The 20,261-nt window shown below is 34.0% G+C and overlaps 1 protein-coding gene across 4 annotated transcripts in view; it reads right to left on the bottom strand.

Moving 5' to 3' along the window:
- HACE1 (HECT domain and ankyrin repeat containing E3 ubiquitin protein ligase 1) overlaps nt 1-20,261 on the bottom strand; it is a 94,648-nt gene that overhangs the window by 40,871 nt on the left and 33,516 nt on the right. For 3 of the 4 annotated variants that reach the window (XM_063096419.1, XM_063096421.1, XM_063096418.1), the window contains exons 7-11: nt 17,538-17,620; nt 10,555-10,651; nt 9,651-9,752; nt 8,905-9,011; nt 4,236-4,386 (exon numbers count right to left, since the gene is read on the bottom strand). In XM_063096419.1, the coding sequence (XP_062952489.1) occupies nt 4,236-4,386; nt 8,905-9,011; nt 9,651-9,752; nt 10,555-10,651; nt 17,538-17,620 (540 nt within the window). The remainder of the gene's footprint in view (nt 1-4,235; nt 4,387-8,904; nt 9,012-9,650; nt 9,753-10,554; nt 10,652-17,537; nt 17,621-20,261) is intronic. The other variant, XM_063096422.1, reaches the window with a different exon arrangement.

Genomic DNA, 20,261 nt, shown 5'->3' on the forward strand with positions numbered 1-20,261 from the left:
AGAGCAATGCCAAGTGGAAACGTGGGGTCGGAGTTGCGCAGAGAAACCCCATCAGCACCATGTCTATTGGAGCCCTGAGAGCGGAACAACCATGGAGACCCCAGACCTGTGGAGCTACCTACCAGTGTGCAACACCAGTCTGCGAGAGCTAAAGCATCATCTGAGACCAGGAAAGCCATAGGAGCAGAGCTGCCAGAGGACTTGGGGACCCAACCCCCACATCAGCATGCAAAGGATGTTGAACATAGGGTCAAGTTACAAGTTTCACCAGCTTTGGGTTTTAATGTCTGCTCTGCTGGGTTTTGGATTTGTTTGGGACCTGTTTCTCCTTTCTTTTGGCTTATTTCTCCCTTTTGGAAAGGCAAAATATACCCTATGTTTGTCCCACCACTGTATTTTGGAAGTAGATAACTAGCATTGATTTCACAGATGGGACTTTGAACTTTCAACTCTTGAGTTGAAACAAGTTAGGATTTTGGGGGATGAATGTATTTGCATGTGAAAAGACATGAGTTTTGTGGGGCCAGAGGTGGAATGTAGTGGATTGAATTATGTCTCCCCAAAACTATTGAAGCCTGAATTGTCTCCCACGTTTTATGTATGAGAAACTTAGCCCCCACTGTGACTGTTAAGAAGGTGGGAAATCCTATTATGGTAATTGAAAGGTGGAGTCTTGGAGAGGTGATTGGATTGCAGGACCATGCAGTAATGAATGGATTAAAAATGGTGGTCAGGGGTGTGCTTCTGAGGGCTTTAAAAGAAGACGAGAGTCTGTCTCTCGCTCTCTTTGCTTCCACCATCTTCAATGTGAGACCCCTAGGTCGCTGTTGCCACCACAAGACGGATTTTGGACTTCCCAGCTTCAAAAACTGAAAGCAATAAATTTTGTTTTCTTTATAAATCAAAAAAATAAATAAAAAATAAAAATAAAAATAAACCTCTGCATACCCTGTCTATGATGCTTTCTATATTCATAAATAATAATGATAAAATACTTTAGATAAGATACAAAACACCCTACACATCAATTGTTACTGAACAATGAGTCAATTACTATAGAAAATGTTAGCAGGTTTCTTGGCACTGTCAAAATACTGCTTCAGTTCCTATTAGAGTGATTCTCACCACAGAATCATATTCCACATTTAGTAAAAAATGATAATGACAATCATACATGATTTATAAACATTTTAAGATCTATTTCAAAACTATAATATAAACTCCCAAACTTGTTAGCCAATTTTTAAAAATTTTCAAGATGTGCAGAAGTGAGGACTAAATTTGAAAGGAAACCACTACTAACTTCATAGTTCATTAATAGTACCTTGAAATCCTTTGTTAGTCTGACTAATCTCAACTGGATGTCAAATGCCAGAACCCCAAAAGATCTTTTTGTTTTTCCTTTTTTTATTGATTGTACATATTTGTGAGGTACAGAGTTGAATATCAATACATGTATACAATGTGTGATGATCAAATCAGGGTAATTAGCATATTCATCATTACACAAAAGACAAGATCCTAAAGTTAAAACTTCCTCAATCTTTCTTGGCTTCCAAATTTTCCAAATTATAATTCTATGAAATCTTTAATAGTCACAGCTTACTAGTCACAAAAAAAGAGCACATCAAGATTCAGGAAGCCTAAATTGTCTTCCCCATGCTCACTGTGCTTTGATAATAAAAATGGCCTTCTCCTTCAAATGCTCCAAAGTTCCCAAGGCACTAGATAAAAATCTCTTAATGCTGAAACAATGGCTAAATGTTAAGATTTCTAAAATAAATCAGATAACTAGTAAAAGGATGTATAACAATTTCACCTACTAAAAACACATGGCCCATAAACCCACTCATTCTTTAATGGAAAACCCATAAGTTAATTTTAACTATATGGTGACATGTTAGAGCAGCTAGTTAATAAAATGGAAAGTAGGGATCAATTGCTACCTTAGACAAAATGTGGTAAAAATTAAAATGGTATTTCCAGTCTAACATTGCAGCAACTCAACAAACAGTAAAGATTTTTACAACTTGAATCACCCCACAATTAACTGGAGACCTTATATACATGGATGACAATGTACATTTTCTATTTTTATTATTATAAGTAAGTGAGAAGGCAGATCATTTTGCCATTCCCCAGAGTCCACATTTAATTCATAAAATTGGATGGAAAGAGACTAATAAATTCCATAAGAGTTAATACTTGTTAATGTTTTAAAAAATTAGCTTAGTTTTGGAATAAAAAATGTTTTACCAAAATGGAAGTACAAAATTTAAGAGAAAGTAAGTGGTTAGAGGCAAAAGCAGTTGCCAATGATGCAGAAAATAATACCTTAAAAAAAAAAAAGAAAGATACTAACAAATAAAATTAACTAGTAGGAAAGAACTTTATATTTTATATATATATATCATAGATGTATGACAAAACACAAAATCTGTATTCCATTTTTTAAAAAAAGCTAAAAAAGAAAAACAGGTATCTTTTTCCACCCTGTTTATGTCTATTCTGACTGTGTAGGTAGAAAACATTTAAATCAAGCATTAAATGCCTACGGAGAGGTTATTTTTATTTTCTGATATCATTAGGAAGTAATTGGCAGACTCAAATTTTAACAAAAAACAAACAATACTGAATATAATCCGTACCCAATTTGGATAATGGTGACCATATCTATACCTGATTTGATTTTCTATTCATCACTATATATGAGTAGAAACGATGAGTAGAAATCAAATCAAGGATAACATTTAGTCACAGAATAAGCCATGCCAAAACACATTAAGAACAACTTCACGTTATGTGAATATCTGAGCAGTAAAACTGACTTAAAACAGCACTGACAAAAGAGTAGATCAATAATTTAGACTCAAATTTACAAAGACAATAAGTTGTCACTCCTAACTAGTGTTCGAGGTAGTATTTGAAAAGCCAAAATCTGAATTAAAAGAAGATGCATCACTTCGTTCTTCCAGGAGGTGGCATAATAGGGGGGAAAAGGAGAGGAAAAAAAGAAATACGTAGATATATATACATGCTTGGCTGAAAACTTTCTTTCCTACACTAAAAAAAAAAGAGAGTGAAACAAATAGATTGACAGACACTTATATGTACCTTTCTAAAAGACTATTGTATCTGTTCAAGGTATTAAAGAATCTACATTGTCAAAATGCTTGCAAACCATTTACTTGTAAGTATCTGCCAAAAATTTTCCATGTAAGAAAATAATTTAGCATAGATCATTAATTTAGCTGCAAAGTTTACAGACAGTAAATGTGTCGATCCTAACTAGTTTTCAAGAAAGTGGCACATAAAAACATTTATATCACTTTTTGGATACATAATCCATATTTATAATCAAAAGACTGTTTAAAGAAATATGTTTTTATGAACTTGAAAGCAAATACTATACTATGAAAATCTCTTAAGAAAAATTACCTTTAAAAAATAACATTAAAAAGTTACACTAAATCACACATTTTTCCAAAATTTGAGTTATTTAAAAATATGCCACCAAAAAAAAAAATTAACAATAACAACTGTAGCCATATTCATGTTGTTTACTTCATAAAATAATAAATTAACACAGTAGCAACACTGCCTTGGGTTTTATATAGTCATTCTTCCAAGGATTCCATCCAATGTGCTTGTATAGAAAAGGCAACTGACCCAATACAAAATATTTAAAGAAACTATCTCGATGAGTCTTCCCTGAAGTGATCCCAGTAATTAAATGTTAGTAAACCAATAAATGAAAGTAACCTTATTTTAAAAACACATACTGTTATAACACCAAGATCAAGTATTCAGCCACCAAAAAAAAAAAAAAAAAAAAAAGGCATACATATCCACACACACAAAATATCTAAATAAAAACTGGTATTTTCTTTCCTTCCTAATAAGAAATATTTTTTAAAAAAAACATGGTGACTGCATATTACATCAAAAATCCATAGTTCAATAAAATTAAATTTAAACACTATACTATCTCTACCCTTAGATAAACACTAACAGAATAAAAATTTTATAAGAAAAATATAGAAAGCTCATCAATTAAGATTTGCTGTTGATTAAACAGAGTTGAAAGGGAAAAGACGTGCCTAACTTAAAAAAGTGATACGGATATGAACCCAACTTACGTCCTATTCATGAGGTTTCTGATTAATGAATGCATGCTTTGTCAAATTCATCTCTTTTACATCTGTTTTCCTAATAACATCATATACTTTTCTGACCTTGAACACCTGGCTTCTTGGAGTTTTATTCCCATTGTAGCCCATATCAATTCCATTACTGGGGGAGGATGGACCAATTCGAAAGACGTGACAAAATATCCTCACGATCCTTAAAAGGCTCTTCATTTGAGCATCGTAATTGCTAGAAAGGCTTAAAATAAAATTAAAATATGAACAGATTAGATGGAGTAAAACAAATTACATCTTAAAATACCTATTTTAAAACATTTTCATCCCACTAATCATCTGTTTCAGAATATAACTGGAGTAAAATTCTATTCCTAACATAATAGGAAATGGAATGGTTTGTTGAACAAGAAGTTACCAAATATACATTATTTTCATTGCAAAAATTACTAACTTTTAAGTACTCAGAAAATAACCAACAAGCATAACATAAAATATGAAGTAAACCACCTCTGGGAAAACCATTGGTTTTCTTGAGGCACCAACTTCAAGGCAACCCCCAACTTTCACTTCCAAAAGTATATTTGTAAATTAAACTTATTCTTTAGAACTCTGGGTACATTTCACAGAGAAGCAATGCCATAAATGTTGATTATGTTCTTAGGCCAATCCACAACTAAATTATTTTAACGAAAAGGTTGAACCTTCTGCCATTCCATCCACAACCCCATATTCCTTCCCCACTCCAGAATAGTAACCAATTGTTCACATATAGAACATTGACAAATTGAATAATCTTACAGTTGCTGATGATCTGCATCAGGGTCATTCTCTATAAAAAGGGATATCTTATGACCCTATATAAATATAGGAAATATATCCCACCATGACAAAAAAGATGACTAAAATCCAATTAACACTAAATCATACTGAATATAACAAACTTTCTTTGACAAATCAGAAAGTCCTTCAGAATCCTATAATGCCTTGTGATTGGTCTTAATTACAAATATCAATCATTACTCTTCCACAGAAAAAGTGACGGATTGAATTGTATTTTTTTTTATTTTGTATTGAATCTAATGACATAGCTTTAAATAATTTTTTTTCTTTGTTCAGGAAGGGGTTTTGTTTTGAAATCTCTAGCATTAGTTATCTTGTGTTACAGTAGCACAAAAGCAGAGTAAAGAGTTGCATAAACTTTTGGGCAGAATGGCATAATTATCTTTGTACAAATTTAATTATCAAAAGCTTACTTTTTCTTCCTCTATGTGTATTTTACCCAGTTCACTAAAATCTTCCTCTACAATATTTTTAGAAATCCTTCAACACTAAAAATAAGGATTAATAATGTGGGAAAAACAAATGCTTACTTCCAAGTATTCTAGTTTGATAAATGCCAAATTAGAGGGCATTTTCTATCCTGGTGACATGTAAACCAAACATGTCATAGACATTTTTCACTTCAATATTTCATATTGTTTTCTCATTCTAAGAATTATTAAATTGTTTTAAAAAATCAATAAAGAGGGAGGGAGGTTTTGGTAAGGGGCAACAATAATCAACCACAATGTATATCGACAAAATAAAAGTTAAAAAGTAAATAAATAAAAAATAAAAAATCAATAAAAATTAGCTGTCAGCTACAAGTATTAGTAAAATATAATAGCTATTGCTGTCCATACTGCATTTGACTAGGATAGCTATAACACATTAGCAAAACCTTTTCTTTGTTTTAGTAACTTTTAATCAAATGTGTATGGAATCATTAATTAACATACTGACTTTTACATATTCCTCTTTAAGAAGTGTTTCGAATTTTATATCATAAGATTTTTGACACTGACAAAATAGAAAAGTAGTTTGGTTGCAACTATTTCCTTTTTTTACTGTGCTGCAGCTCTTTACAAAGTTAACTCTCTAATTCCATAAGAGAGGTGTGAATTTGATTTTCCTCTGCAGAATTACCACATACTGTACACAAATATTTGTTTTAAATATCTGATCTAGGGAATACTTCCTGAGTTATCTTACTTTATTTAAGGGAAGAAGTATGAGGGGTCTTCAAAGAGTTCATGGAAAGATTCATATTATCTTCTATTTTTCCATGAACTTTTTAAAGTATCCTTGTACTTTCTTAAATAATGGAATCTGAATATCATCCCCAATTATTAATATAGTCTAATAATTATATATTACTTCACCCAGTTGAAACTTCTTCCAAGCTGAATTGCTGCTTTAAAAAAAGGTTGTTTTCTCACTTTCCAACCAGTAAAATGCCTCTTTTGTATTTTACAAAAAAAATCATAAAATCTCAACTTCATCATACCCTTCTCCAGTTGATCATGAAATGATCATTTCTTCCAAAGCCACCTTGTCTCAATATAAAAGTTTTAAAAATTTAATTTCCTAACTCAAAGCTCTATTGATGTACTTACCTTTGATTTATATAAGTTTATTCCTATTCAGTGTCTTAGCATCTAGCTATGATTTCTCTGTTCATCTGCACATCGATAACTCCTTACTTTCAATCATAAATATATAGAAAGGAAGATAACTCTTATTTCAATGCAAACACAGCATTAAATGCAGAGGGGCCCTCAGTAAATGTTTATTATCTTTAGTATATATCCCTAGAATCAGTTAGATAATAGGCTACCCATTTTTCTAAAAGTGTTAGATAACATCTCAATTATCACTAATTAATATATATGTGAATCTGTTATTTTCTTAATGAAAATTTATATTAAAATAAATGGCCAAAATCACTCCACATTGTGGGTTAAGAAATATAAAATGATTCACAAATAAATGAACAAAAAGGAGACAATCTGCAAAATATCATTAAACATAAATCAGCAGAGGAAAATAACTGGTATTTGATATCTTCTTAAGAATCTACCTTGATAACAGTGCAGTAAATTCTAACACAATACTAACAACCAATACTCACCACCAATTCCAACAGAGATATTTACAGGCCAAAAATGGCCACAATAATAACAGATTTCATAAAGCATCTGAAAGGTAGCATTGTAAGTGGTGAGACAGTACAGGTAGGCTGATTAAAACTTGTTTTGGCCATGGATCCCTTTTTCCTACCCTGTTTCTCCTGTTCCACTAATCTCCCTGCCACTTTTAAGAAAACAGGTTAAATAGTATTATGGAGTATTTAAGGTCATCATCATCTTCACCATTTTCCATTTACATAATCATCATCATCATCATCTCTACCCATGTGCCAGACACTATGCTTGGCACTTCACAGCATCTTATTTCATTCTCACAACAACTCATTAAGATACTAACATTTTCCAACAAAATGGAATAAAATCCAATAAAATCTTGACTAGTTTGGAATCCCCTGCCAGACAGCCACCCATCCCTGCCCCAAAAAATTCCTGACTAGACTTTAAATTCAACATAGGAAGAGATCTTGCCTGTTTTATTTACAATCACCTAACAGATGGCCTGGTGGATAGTAGGCACTCAAAAATATGTTTTAGATGGATGGGGAAATGATGAAGGGAAACTCCAAAAAGTTAATTGCTGAGGTCACATTGTTAGTAAATGGTCACATCTGGTTTTAAACCTGAGTCTGGCTGACTTCAGTGCGCATGCTTTTATTAGTATGTCTGGAGCTTAGAAAGGCTTCATCAAATACATGGATTACTGGGAATGACTAAATGAAAGGAGAGCATTATGAAAAGCCAGAATTCAATGAATCTTATAGACGGAGTCTAAAAGTAGTCTCAAAGGTAAAAATAGAATAATAAAAAACATTAGCAAATGGTATATTTAGAATTTCTGATGAAAGACTACATGGTTAAAAGAACACAAGAAGGTGATCTTGATAACATGAAGCATAAGGGACCTAGCAAAGGACCTTTTAATAAATAGTACAGAATGTGATTCTGATCTGAAGTATATGGAAATTCCCACAGAAAACTGAAACAAAGGACTAACAATTAATTTGGCAATGCAGTTGATTTACAAATAGTAGCAGCATGATGTTGGCAGCAAAAAGTTCGGCTGCAACTACAGAGGTGGGAAAAGATCATAACTTGTCAATGTATTAAAAGTAGAAGTGATTAGTAAAAAGAATAATACAAAGGGGAGAGCATCCAAAGGGGTTCAAAATTTGTAAGCTAAGAAATAACAACACATTCAACATTTCCCAATGGCTGCTTACTCTTAATTGGGCTGGTTAACAACATACAAAGAAGTACAGCTGCAGGAAAATGCTACATATAGAAATTTAAGTAATATATAGGCATTGACTCCACGGACTTAATGATGAGCTACTAAAACTACAGAATTTTCTGGAAAGAATAAAGAACCAAACTGAGGACAGTTCAGGGAGAAAACCTTATAAGGAATCATGAGGGTAAAATGAAAGGTGGAATAGTAGCCTATACTGAGTTTTATAAATTAGTGATCAAGATTCCTGAACTTTCTTGATTCTTATTCATGTACATTTACTTAAGTGACTAGTCTAAGTAATCATTTCATAAAATTCTAGACACATATCCCTAAATTCACTTAAGTATGCTCTATTTTTATTTTTTTTAAAGAGACAAATGTCTCTTTAGTAACAGTAGATCACCCTGGGCCTTCTAAACAAAACTAACAATGTTAAGTCAGCAAACTTTAATAATATCTTACCACTGACAAAAAAGGCATCCAACAGAATAAACTATTCAGGAGATGAAGTCAACAGATAATGCTACCTACTTATTTGCTCTTATGCTGAAACACTTACCTGAGCAGCTTATGACCATTTGTTGTAGCAACTTCGGCAAGACTTGTTAGAATTTTTAGGTACTGGTTTTCACTTTGCTGAGACAAATGCTCCAGAACTTGCCGTAACTAAATTTTTTACAAATAGAAAAATGTAATTACATACTAATTCATTAAATTTTATTCAAATATATTAACTATTAGTTTTATAAGCATCTTAAAGCCAATTAGTTGAAACAAAGTCCTTCGGTTAGTTTGCCTTACATAAACTTAAAAGCTAATATATAGAGAAGATGATATAAAATCCTTGTTCAAAATCATCCAGTGAAAATAACAATAAAAAATATACATAGAATAGAAACCACAAAGCAAATTTATGGAATTTAATTTCAAACTTCTAAAATTTAAGAGAATTTTTAAAATTCTGCAATTCTTCTAAGAGCAGAGCTATTATAAATACAGAACTCAGTAAACTAGTGATTATCATTCACAATATGATATTCCTCTTCAGATTTTTTTCCTCTACCCATGGGAATATTCTAGTTATCTTAAGGAGAGAATTAAAAATTCAGAGGACACAAGATTCATGGGAAATTAGCATAAAGTTTATTAATTATTATATAATGCATACTTAATCTGTAATGTAGATAAGAAAATTCAAATTATTAAAATATTAGTAATAATAAAGTTACTAGCCACATTTGTAAAATGTCTTGCTAAGCCTGAATAAAGCTTGTTCAATACAAGCTACCAGCACAATTACATTACCATGTTTTCTCGGACATCTTCATTCTGTGTCATTTGAATAATAGTCTGGAAAAGCCTAGAGTGATACTGAATTAATACTTCACAAGTTTCTCCATATCCACCCTAAAAATAAGATTTAAAATTATTCACTGTACCAGCCTGCTTCAAAAAAAAAAAAAATCAGCTTTAAAAAAAGTTCCTTTTAAAGGTCTTTCAAGGGGTCTTCAAAAAGTTCATGGAAGTCAGTATTACCTTTAATTCCATTTTCCCACAAACATTTTAAAATACCTTTGTATTCATTACAGAATAAAATGTTGCACCCACCCTCTCATTTAAGAAAAAATTATTTTATCATTCTGTTTCTATTATAAAGATAAGGACCTCAGAATACACAGGTGCTCCTCAACTTGTAAGGGGTTACAACTCTATAAACCCATCCTAAATTGAAAATATCATAAGTCAGAAACGCACTTACTGCAGTACACCTAACCTACCAAACACCACAGGTTAGCTTAGCCTACCCTTTTGTTTTGTTTTTTTTGTGTGTGGTTTTTTTTTTTTTTTTTTTAGCAGCTGGCCAGTATGGGGATCCGAATCCTTGATTTTGGTGTTACAACACAACACAGCACCCTAACCAACTGAGCTAACCGGCCAGCCCCATCTAGCCTACCTTAAGTGAGCTCACAATACTCACATTAGCCTACAGTTGAGCTAAATCATCTAACATAAAGCCTATTTTACAATAAAGTGCTGATATCTCGCAATTTACTGAACACTGTACTAACTAACAGTGAAAAACAGAATGGCTGTATGGGTTGAAGTACGGTTTCTATTGGATGTGTATTGCTTTCACAGCATCATAAAGTCCAAAAAACTAAAACTGAGCCAACATAAGTCAGAGGCCAATTGTATATTAAAAATATACCTGTACACATAAATCCAGAGGGGTTACCCCATTTTTATCCGGCAGATATTTGGCTCCTCGCAAAAGAAGAATCTGTGCTGTATCTCTTTGACCATGACTGTATAGAAATAGAACCAAGTTAAAAATAAAATCTTTTTAAAGTGTTTCTCTATGAATTATGGATGGTTAATACAAATCAGTAGAAGATTAACAATTAAAAAAATTAAGACAGGAAGATCTGAACTACATCCTCAGCAATCAGGAAAAGTTTTCCCAATGTTAAACTATATTTTCACTATGTAAATAAGAAAGTGATCCACTAAATCTTAGAAGCGAACTTGGGTCACATTACTTAAAATAAGTCACAATACTTTGGGATAAGTAACTACTACTCAGGCTTCTGCTTTATTCTTCCTTTCCACTCACTTCCTAATCCCTTTCTCAACTCTAGCCTGACCTTCTTCCTACCACACATGTTCAAATGTCTAGATTTCTTAGTCCAAAAGAACCTGTATTATCAAAACAAGAACGAGCACATTTCATGGCACTTTAATACTTTGTAAAGAAAAATAAATTTAAAAAAAAAAAGGAAGGAGAAAAGTATCAAAGTAAGAGAACTGGAGGGGGCTCAAGGGGGAAGGTTATTAACAAAAAATACTATCTACCTTTCAACCTTCATTTTATCAAAACACACAGTTTGGCTTCTGATGATAGCTATTCGATCTGGCCTGGAATGAACAGCTCTACTATCCACATGCCTCGTTCTCTAATTGTTCTCTTTCTTATAGAAGTAAAATAAGTAAATACTACTCTTTCAGCTAGTACCAAGCGACTCTAGGGGAGCAACCGCTAGACTCTAGGTCTCATTATTCAGAGAGCTCATCTGATCCTAGATAAAGGCAATAAAAAATAAATTTAATCTAGGGACATTAAAATTTAAGGCTGTTGGGGCCAACACCGTGGCACACTTGGGAGAGTGCGGCGCTGGGAGCGCAGCAGCGCTCCCGCCGCGGGTTCAGATCCTATATAGGGATGGCCGGTGCGCTCACTGGCTGAGCACGGTGTGGTCGGTCACAAAAAAGACAAGAAAAAATTTAAGGCTGTTTTTAAGAAACGCCCAAGGAAGTCATACAGTTTGGAAGAACATCTAATCCAAAAACTTTTCCTTGTAGATGAGAAAAGCAACTAATTCAAGCACAGGTGAAACTAGAGCTCAGAACTCTGGGCTTCTAGACACATACTCATTCCATAATAACACTATCTAAAGAAGTACGTCATTTCAAAGACTACAAAGATTTCTCAGAAACGGTTTTTAAAAAACTAAAACACTATTCATTCTCTTTCACAAAACAGTGCTGTATGAAAAATAATTTATATCCAAAAGGAATTAAACAATAAAAAAACCATAATGGGATGCTTCTAAGAATGTGGCGCCAGAAAATCCTGTAACAGTTATAATACTAACTACCTTCTGACTACCTTCCTTAATACAAATATCAATAGAAAAGAACTAACTTAAGAACAGTATCTAATTTATTCCATGAAAAAGCAGAAAATCAAGACACTAAGTAAATCATCAATCCCTCTGAAAGCAATAGTAATTAGCTTTTCTAGTGTGTAGCAAGAAATCTTCTTCAAGTATCATTTCCCATAAAGCTGGGAATGTTGGTCAAGATATTACATACTACAGTTAATGACAACTGCTTTATAATTTACACTAATCTAATCTTTATAATTCCTAAAAATAGAGGTCAAGTGAAAAGTAACTTAATTTATTTAGGGATACAGTGATACCTTTGCAAGTAGCCAAGGTCCTGAGAAATCCACTTTAAAAAGCTATTCTGGGGCCGGCCCCGTGGCTCACTTGGGAGAGTGTGGCGCTGGTAGCACCGCCGCAGGTTCGGATCCTTTATAGGGATGGCCGGTGCGCTCACTGGCTGAGCATGGTTGCGATCCCCTTACCGGTTGGGGGGGGCTACTCTGTTCAACTTTAATGATATCTCTTTTACAGTTATTTAATATCCATGTGTCCAATCTTTCTAATTAAATTAGAGTAGATTCTTGACAGTAGATTTGTTCCATAGCACTAAGCATGGTAGTTGGCTTATAATACGTACTCAGTACATTCGATGCTTGTATTATAAGCTTTACCTTTAGATACCATTCATTTGACAATTAAAATTAAAGACACAGCACTATAGAAAATAACAAGAAGAGACCTGAAGCACAATTTATTTAGGCTCTACTAGGTGACAAGCATTATGCTCAGTCCTTTGTGCAAAGTCTGATTTAATCCTTATACTGTTATAAAATAGGTATTGTTAAATTTAGTAAGCAGGAGGCCATTAGCCTGGGCTATCTCTGTACTTTGAGTTCGCCTGTAACAAACTGCAATGCAACTTTCTAAGTAAAAATGGCAGGGGGCCCCAGCTGGTGGGGGGGGCAAAATCAATGTGTGTCTACATTTTCATGAAAGAAAGCTAATGAGTTACAATGTCTTGTCTAGAGTACCTAGAGAAGAAAAGTGACTGGAAAACACTTCCCATTGTAATTTTAGGTCAAAATCAGTCTGAAAATGACTCACTCATAGAAGCACTACATTATTAAATACTGTGCAAAATAAGAAAAGCAGCAATACAAAAAAATAAATAAATAAAACGTCTTCATGGTAGAAGAATCATATTTCTTAGAAACCCCTGTATAGCAAAGAAATTAAAGACAATACAACTTCATGCTGCTCACTAGGGAGCAAAGAAGTGTGCTAGAGCCTAGTGAGCACCTACCAACTACTAAGTGCTGAATATTCTGCAGGATGCTTTACATAAGCCTTATCATTTAATTCTCACTATAGTCCCACAAGGCAAATATCAACATTTCCATTGCACAAACAAAGCTTCAGAGGTCAAGAAACTTGACTAAAATTGCATAGTGTTGGCACTGGGATTTGAACCCTACCTTTAAAACATAGGCTCTTTCCCCTATATCCCAATACCATCTAAATTCACTGAAAAACTCAAAAAGAAAACAGTTCCAGTATTTGACCCTTTAATATGACATACGATAATATATCTAGTGACACTTCTCAACTGATAAAATCTTATATTCAATTTAGCCTTTTACCTTAGAGTTCTATAATTTGTCTGCAGGGTTAACTCGTTCTACTTCCCACATTCCTTTCCCTTTCATTTATTGGAGACAATGCATTGGGAATAATTTACATTTTAATATAAACCTATATCTAGATATCACAAATACAATCAAATGTCTACCTGCAAATGAACCATGTTTCAAATCTACCATCCTTATTCTACAATGACGAATTTAATTTTTTGTTTTACTTCTCATCACAGACTTGTTTAATCATCTTTGTTAAAAAAGATCTAATGTTTGCCCAATTAAAACTTAATGATGGGAGTGTAGTACTAGCAGTGAGTACTTCTAAAAAATCTTTCTATTGTATCCCTATGCTCAGATTAACTATAGAAATATCCCAGTTCTCTACAACACTAACATACCTATATTTTATTAACTACTATAAATGGCATCATTTTATATATTTTTCAAGCATATAATTACAATGATACACTCATTCAAAAAATTTTATTAAGCATTTTTTTTTTGATTAATGCATTTGATTTTTTTTTGGTAGCTGGCCAGTACAGGAATCCAAACCTGTGACCTTGGTGTTGTAAGGCTGCACTCCACCAACAGAGCTAACCAGCCAGCCCCTACTAAGCATCTAAGTACAAAACACTGTAATTATACATAGGATATAAAACAGTAAATAAAATAAATATAATTCTTGCTTTCATTGAGCTTTCAGTCAAGCAAGGGAGACAGACTATAAACAACTAAATAAACAATTACAAAATATAAAGTGCTATGAAGGAAATGGCTATAATGCTGTGACAGAAAATTAGGGGAGAGGCCTATTTATATTGGTCAAGAACTGCCTTCCTAAAAAGAGTTAAGCAGAAACGTGAAGAATAAGGAGTCAGCCACATAAAAAGCCTAGAAAAGAGCATTTTAAGCAAAACAAACATCATGTAGAAAGCCCACTGGAAAGAGTAGGATGCATTTAGAGAACTCAAATAGAATTAATGTGGCTCAAGCACAGTGAGCTGAGCAGCGATCAGACCATGCAGGTCTCACAGGCCAGGGCAGAGTACAGATTTTATTTGAAATGCAACAAAGAGACACGGAAAAGATTTAACTACAGGGTTCAAACATAAAGTGACAAAAGTGGATCCATTTTTTTTAAAAAGATCACTTTGTGGAGTAAAGAATAGATCAAAAGGATGCAACAGAGGAATCAAGGAGACCAGTAAAGAGACTACTGCAATACTGTAGGCAAACAGTAACAACTTTAACCCGATTTCAGTGAGGTGGAAAGAAGTAGAGATTCAGAACATATTCTGAAGGTGGAATTTACAGAACTTAAAAATAAATCCCAAATTGAGGGTCAGAAAGAAAGAGGAATGAAATAAAATGATCTGGTTTCTGGTTTAAACATCTGGGAGGAAAAGTATTCCACTGATTAAGATTAAGAAAGCTGGAGGAAAGGTTTCAAGAGGAAAATCAGAAGCTATATTTTGGATATGTTAACATCTGATTTTTCATGAGACTTCTAAGCAATTATTTAAATCAAGCAGGTGTATATTCAAATCTGGAGCTTCAAATAAAGGTCTCATTTAAAGATAACCCCTCAGGATAGTTAATGATTTTGGGGAATCAAACAGTGATATTATCCATAAGTTCAGGATACTATAGGAGGAATTGGTTTTCTAGCCAAGCAATGAAATCATAAGTATAATGTAAGAAAATGACTAGATTGAGATAAGATCTAGAAGTCTACAGATCCAAAAGTCATACAAGGCAATTCAATAGAAGATTTGAATCAGTCTGATCAAAGTAATATCAAATACCAGAAGAAGAGCTAAATAAGAAGAAAAGTAGGTATTTTGGTTTAAAACAGCGAGTAAAATGATATGAAAAAGGATTAAAAAGTAGGAGTTTTCTGGAGAGCTCTGTATCTGAATATAAGAGCCTAAATAAATATTACAATTCACTTCATTTTAATCAAAGAGAAGAATCACTATAGTGTGAACTACTGCTAATGGCAAACTACATTTACGTAGCATTTAATACATATTTGTGTGTGTGTGTGAATGTACATATATATACTCATATGTGTGTGTAGTGGTGTGAGTGCAAATGTATAATTATTACACTGTTAGCTCCTTAAGAGACAGGGTTTATTACCACATCATTAATACCTATAACAATGCACGGCACACAGTGAGTGCTGTTTGCTGATTACACGAATGAGTAAGTGAATAAAATGTATGCTTCAAGAAAATGAACCAGGAAAACTTCTTAAAGAAAACATAGGAGAAACACTTCAGGAAATAGGACTGGGAACAGACTTCATGAATACGACCCCAAAAGCACGGGCAACCAAAGGAAAAATAAACAAATGGGATTATATCAAACTAAAAAGCTTCTGCACAGCAAAAGAAACAATTAAAAGAGTTAAAAGACAACCAACAGAGTGGGAGAAAATATTTGCAAAATATGCATCTGACAAAGGATTAATATCCAGAATATATAAGGAACTCAAACAACTGTACAAGAAGAAAACAAGCAACCCAATTAAAAAATGGGCAAAAGAGCTAAGTAGGCATTTCTCTAAGGAAGATATCCAAATGGCCGACATATGAAAAAATGCTCAACATCACTCAGCATCCGGGAAATGCAAATCAAAACCACATTGAGATACCATCTAACCCCAGTTAGGATGGCTAAAATCCAAAAGACTCTGAACGATAAATGCTGGCGAGGTTGCGGAGAAAAAGGAACTCTCATACATTGTTGGTGGGACTGCAAAATGGTGCAGCCTCTATGGAAAATGGTATGGAGGTTCCTCAAACAATTGCAGATAGATCTACCATACGACCCAGCTATCCCACTGTTGGGAATATACCCAGAAGAATGGAAATCATCAAGTCGAAGGTATACCTGTTTCCCAATGTTCATCGCAGCCCTCTTTACAATAGCCAAGAGTTGGAACCAGCCCAAATGCCCATCATCGGATGAGTGGATACGGAAAATGTGGTACATCTACACAATGGAATACTACTCAGCTATAAAAACGAATGAAATACTGCCATTTGCAACAACATGGATGGACCTTGAGAGAATTATATTAAGTGAAACAAGTCAGGCACAGAAAGAGAAATACCACATGTTCTCACTTATTGGTGGGAGCTAAAAATTAAGATATAAATTCACACACACACACACACACACACACACACACACACGCACACAAACCGGGGGGGGGGGAAGAAGATATAACAACCACAATTATTTGAAGTTGATATGACAAGCAAACAGAAAGGACATTGTTGGGGGGGAGGGGGGGAGGGAGAAGGGAGGGAGGTTTTGGTGATGGGGAGCAATAATCAGCCACAATGTATATCGACAAAATAAAATTTAAAAAAAAAAAAAAAAGAAAGAAAATGAACCAGGAGAGAAGTACAAAAATAACTTAATGCATAACTTAGTACCTAGCAAAACTGATTCAAGAATTTTTCTTAAAAATTATAGACACAGAGAGAGCAAAGACATGGCTCTGGGCCAAGACATACTTTAATAGCTTGTCCCACTGGAACTTACCTGGTTACTTAATAAAGTGAGTTATGGGAATTGCTAGATTTTTGATTTGTCTTTTGTTAATAAGTAATTAGCCTAAAATTGAAATAACCAAGTAAATCAAAAGCTCCCACCTATAACATAAAAACAATGGCAGTTAAATATAATAGAAAATACTTTTCCTCATGCAGTTAAGTAATAGAACCATAATACCATACTTCATCTTAAAGCATAACATCTGTGGGAAAACAAGAGAGCTTTAGAAAATGTACAGAAATGTTTATGTCTGGTAATGTAGTAGATATATAACATTCTTTAATGGGAGCAGCTGGAAATACAAAATACCATACCTGCAAGCAAAGTACAATGGAGTGGCTCCTGATACATTTGGCCTGTTAATATCAGCACCACTGTCTAGCAAGCATTGCACTGTCTGGGGGGAAAAGAAACAATTAAAAGTAAAACCAGAGAAGTCAAACAAAAGACAAAATTATCACAATTTTAATCCATATAAGGAAAGTTCCTCGCACAAGTTGAAGCTTTAAAGAAAACTGAGTGGGCATGTGACAATTATAATGGCTGAACAAATTCAACTTTTTAGTAACCTCTCTGAGCCTCTCAGTAAATACACAATATATATGGAATTATCAATGTATTATAAACCATGTTAACCTGGGAAGGCTCTAGAGCAGTGATGCATCATAGGCGGTCAGTAATCACATGTGGCTACCTAGAACTTGAAACCTGGCTAGTACAACTGAGAAACTGAATTTTTAATTTCATACCATATTTAATTATAAATAATTTAAATCTAAGTAGTGACTAGTGGCTAGTGAATTAGACTCTACTGCTTTAGATATTAAAATTTAAAACCAGAATTTCTTATCTCTAAAAACAAAAAATAGGTAGCAGAACTATAACTTTTCCAAAGTCAAAGAGCATAAGTACAAAATGCTAAAAATCTAAGATGTCCTTTTGCTATTAACAATAGCCAATCAATACTGGTTCAATTTCTCTGACAGTCATTCATATGTACTTTGTCCCCTAAACTCTATTTCCACAATCACTTGAGTCAAACTAAGAGAAAGTAAATTACTATAAAAATCTTAGATAAATATCTAATGATTAAAACCTTTAAAAAAAATTTTTTTTTCTGTTCTATTCCTATAATCTTCATCTGAGTTTCTCCTGCAAAAAGTAAGAAAACATGTAAAAATATAAAACAGTCTTTGGAATTAGACTGTTTAATATTACTTCTGGATTGAACATATGTGCTCATCTTTATTGCTGCTCTAAACCCTAGTAAACTGTCAGTAAAATAATAAGACTATACACTCACAAAGAAGAAAAACAAGAAAGAATACAATAGCACACTAGGTAAGTCAGTAAATTTTGGAAAAATGGCAAGCAAACTGAGGAATAGTAACTGACTTAGCAGTTCAAATAAAGCTGAAGTTTAAATACCTACAAAAGGGTTTCCAACAACAAGCAACCAAATTCTGACTATACCAAAAACAAAACAAAACAAAGAAACCCACAGGAATTGAAAGTACCAGTTACCTCTGAGGACAGAGATGGTTATACAGAGCTAAAAACAAGAGGAATAGTTGAAAGCCTGTAAAAGAAACAGACCCTCCCCTAGGACCATTCCTCCCATCCCATACAATTAGTCACTATCCCTCCCTATACTGTCTCAGAAGATGGGAGGTTTATTCTCTGGACAAAGTAAACAGGGAAACTCTGGACTGGCAGACAAGAAAAACAGGTATAAGCAAGGATGAGAAGTCATGGGAAAAACAACTAATTAAGTGAAAACCTTCAGCCCCTATATTCCACTGGCTCCCAGAAATTCAGAAGCCAGGCTTAAACCCTCAAGTAGAAGGAATTAAAAATTTCCTCTCTAGAAAGACTGACACCAGAAAAGAGTCCTACAGATATTGACATTACAGAGTCCCCAATGAAACAGCCCAGTTCACGTCAATGGGTCTACAGTGGTAGTTCTCAATCAAGGGCAAATTTTCCACCTACATTTGACAATGCCAGGAGACTTTTTGTTCTTCAAGAGTGGGAAAGGGAGGGTGCTAAACATTCTACAATGCCCAGCACTGCCCCACAACAAAGAATTATCAGATCGAAAATATCAATAGTGCCAAGAGTGAGAAACCTTGGTGCACAGTGATGCCAGGTAGTCAACAAATTCAGCCCATGTACACAATGCTTCCAGTCAACATTTTAGTGCCTGACCATTACACGTGAATGGACAGACAATATTTAAGATACAATATTGAAGCAGGCCTCTAACCTAAAAAAAAGGAAACAAACGGAAAAAAATAAAGACAATTAAAGGAAATCAAAGAAAACAACAAAAAATAGAAAAGTAACTAATATCTCAGAGAGAAAAGAAAAAATAACCATGGAATAAGAACAAGATGCTGGGGGCTAGCCAGCTCAATTGGTGAGAGAACAGTGTTACAACGTCAAGGTCCAGGCTTTGGATCCCCGTACTGCCAAAAATAAATAAATAAATAAAACAGGATACTGAGGGGAAAATATTCAGAGAATTCAAAATTAAAAATATGATAGAAGAAATAAAAATTCAACAGAAGTTTAGAAAAACAATGTTGAGGAACTCTACAAGAAAAAAATCAGAATGAAAAGACAAGTAGAAAATAGGAAAGATGAGAAGCTAAGTCGATCAATCCAGAGAGACATATTATAGAAAATGAGAATAACGAATATGTGTGGGGTGGGGGACAAGGGATAATCAAGGGAAAAAAACGCCAAAAGATTTTCCAGAACTAAAGGACATGAGTTGCCAGATTTAAAAAGCTCACCAAGTGCCCAGTCTTATAAGTTAAAAGACTTTCTTGGACTGGAACCCCCCCTTCCAAACCCAGGCACACTGCACCAGCACCTTGGGGCCCGCCCAGGGACCTAAGTTATGGAGAAGTGGATCAGACCCCTCTTCCACAACCAGGCACACCACGCCAGCGCCTTGGGGCCCGTCCATGGACCCAAGGCATGGAGCTGGTGACCAGACACTCCCCACAACCAGGTACACTGCCAGCACCACA

This window comes from Cynocephalus volans, chromosome 5 (assembly GCF_027409185.1).
Source record: "Cynocephalus volans isolate mCynVol1 chromosome 5, mCynVol1.pri, whole genome shotgun sequence".
NCBI lineage: Eukaryota > Metazoa > Chordata > Mammalia > Dermoptera > Cynocephalidae > Cynocephalus > Cynocephalus volans.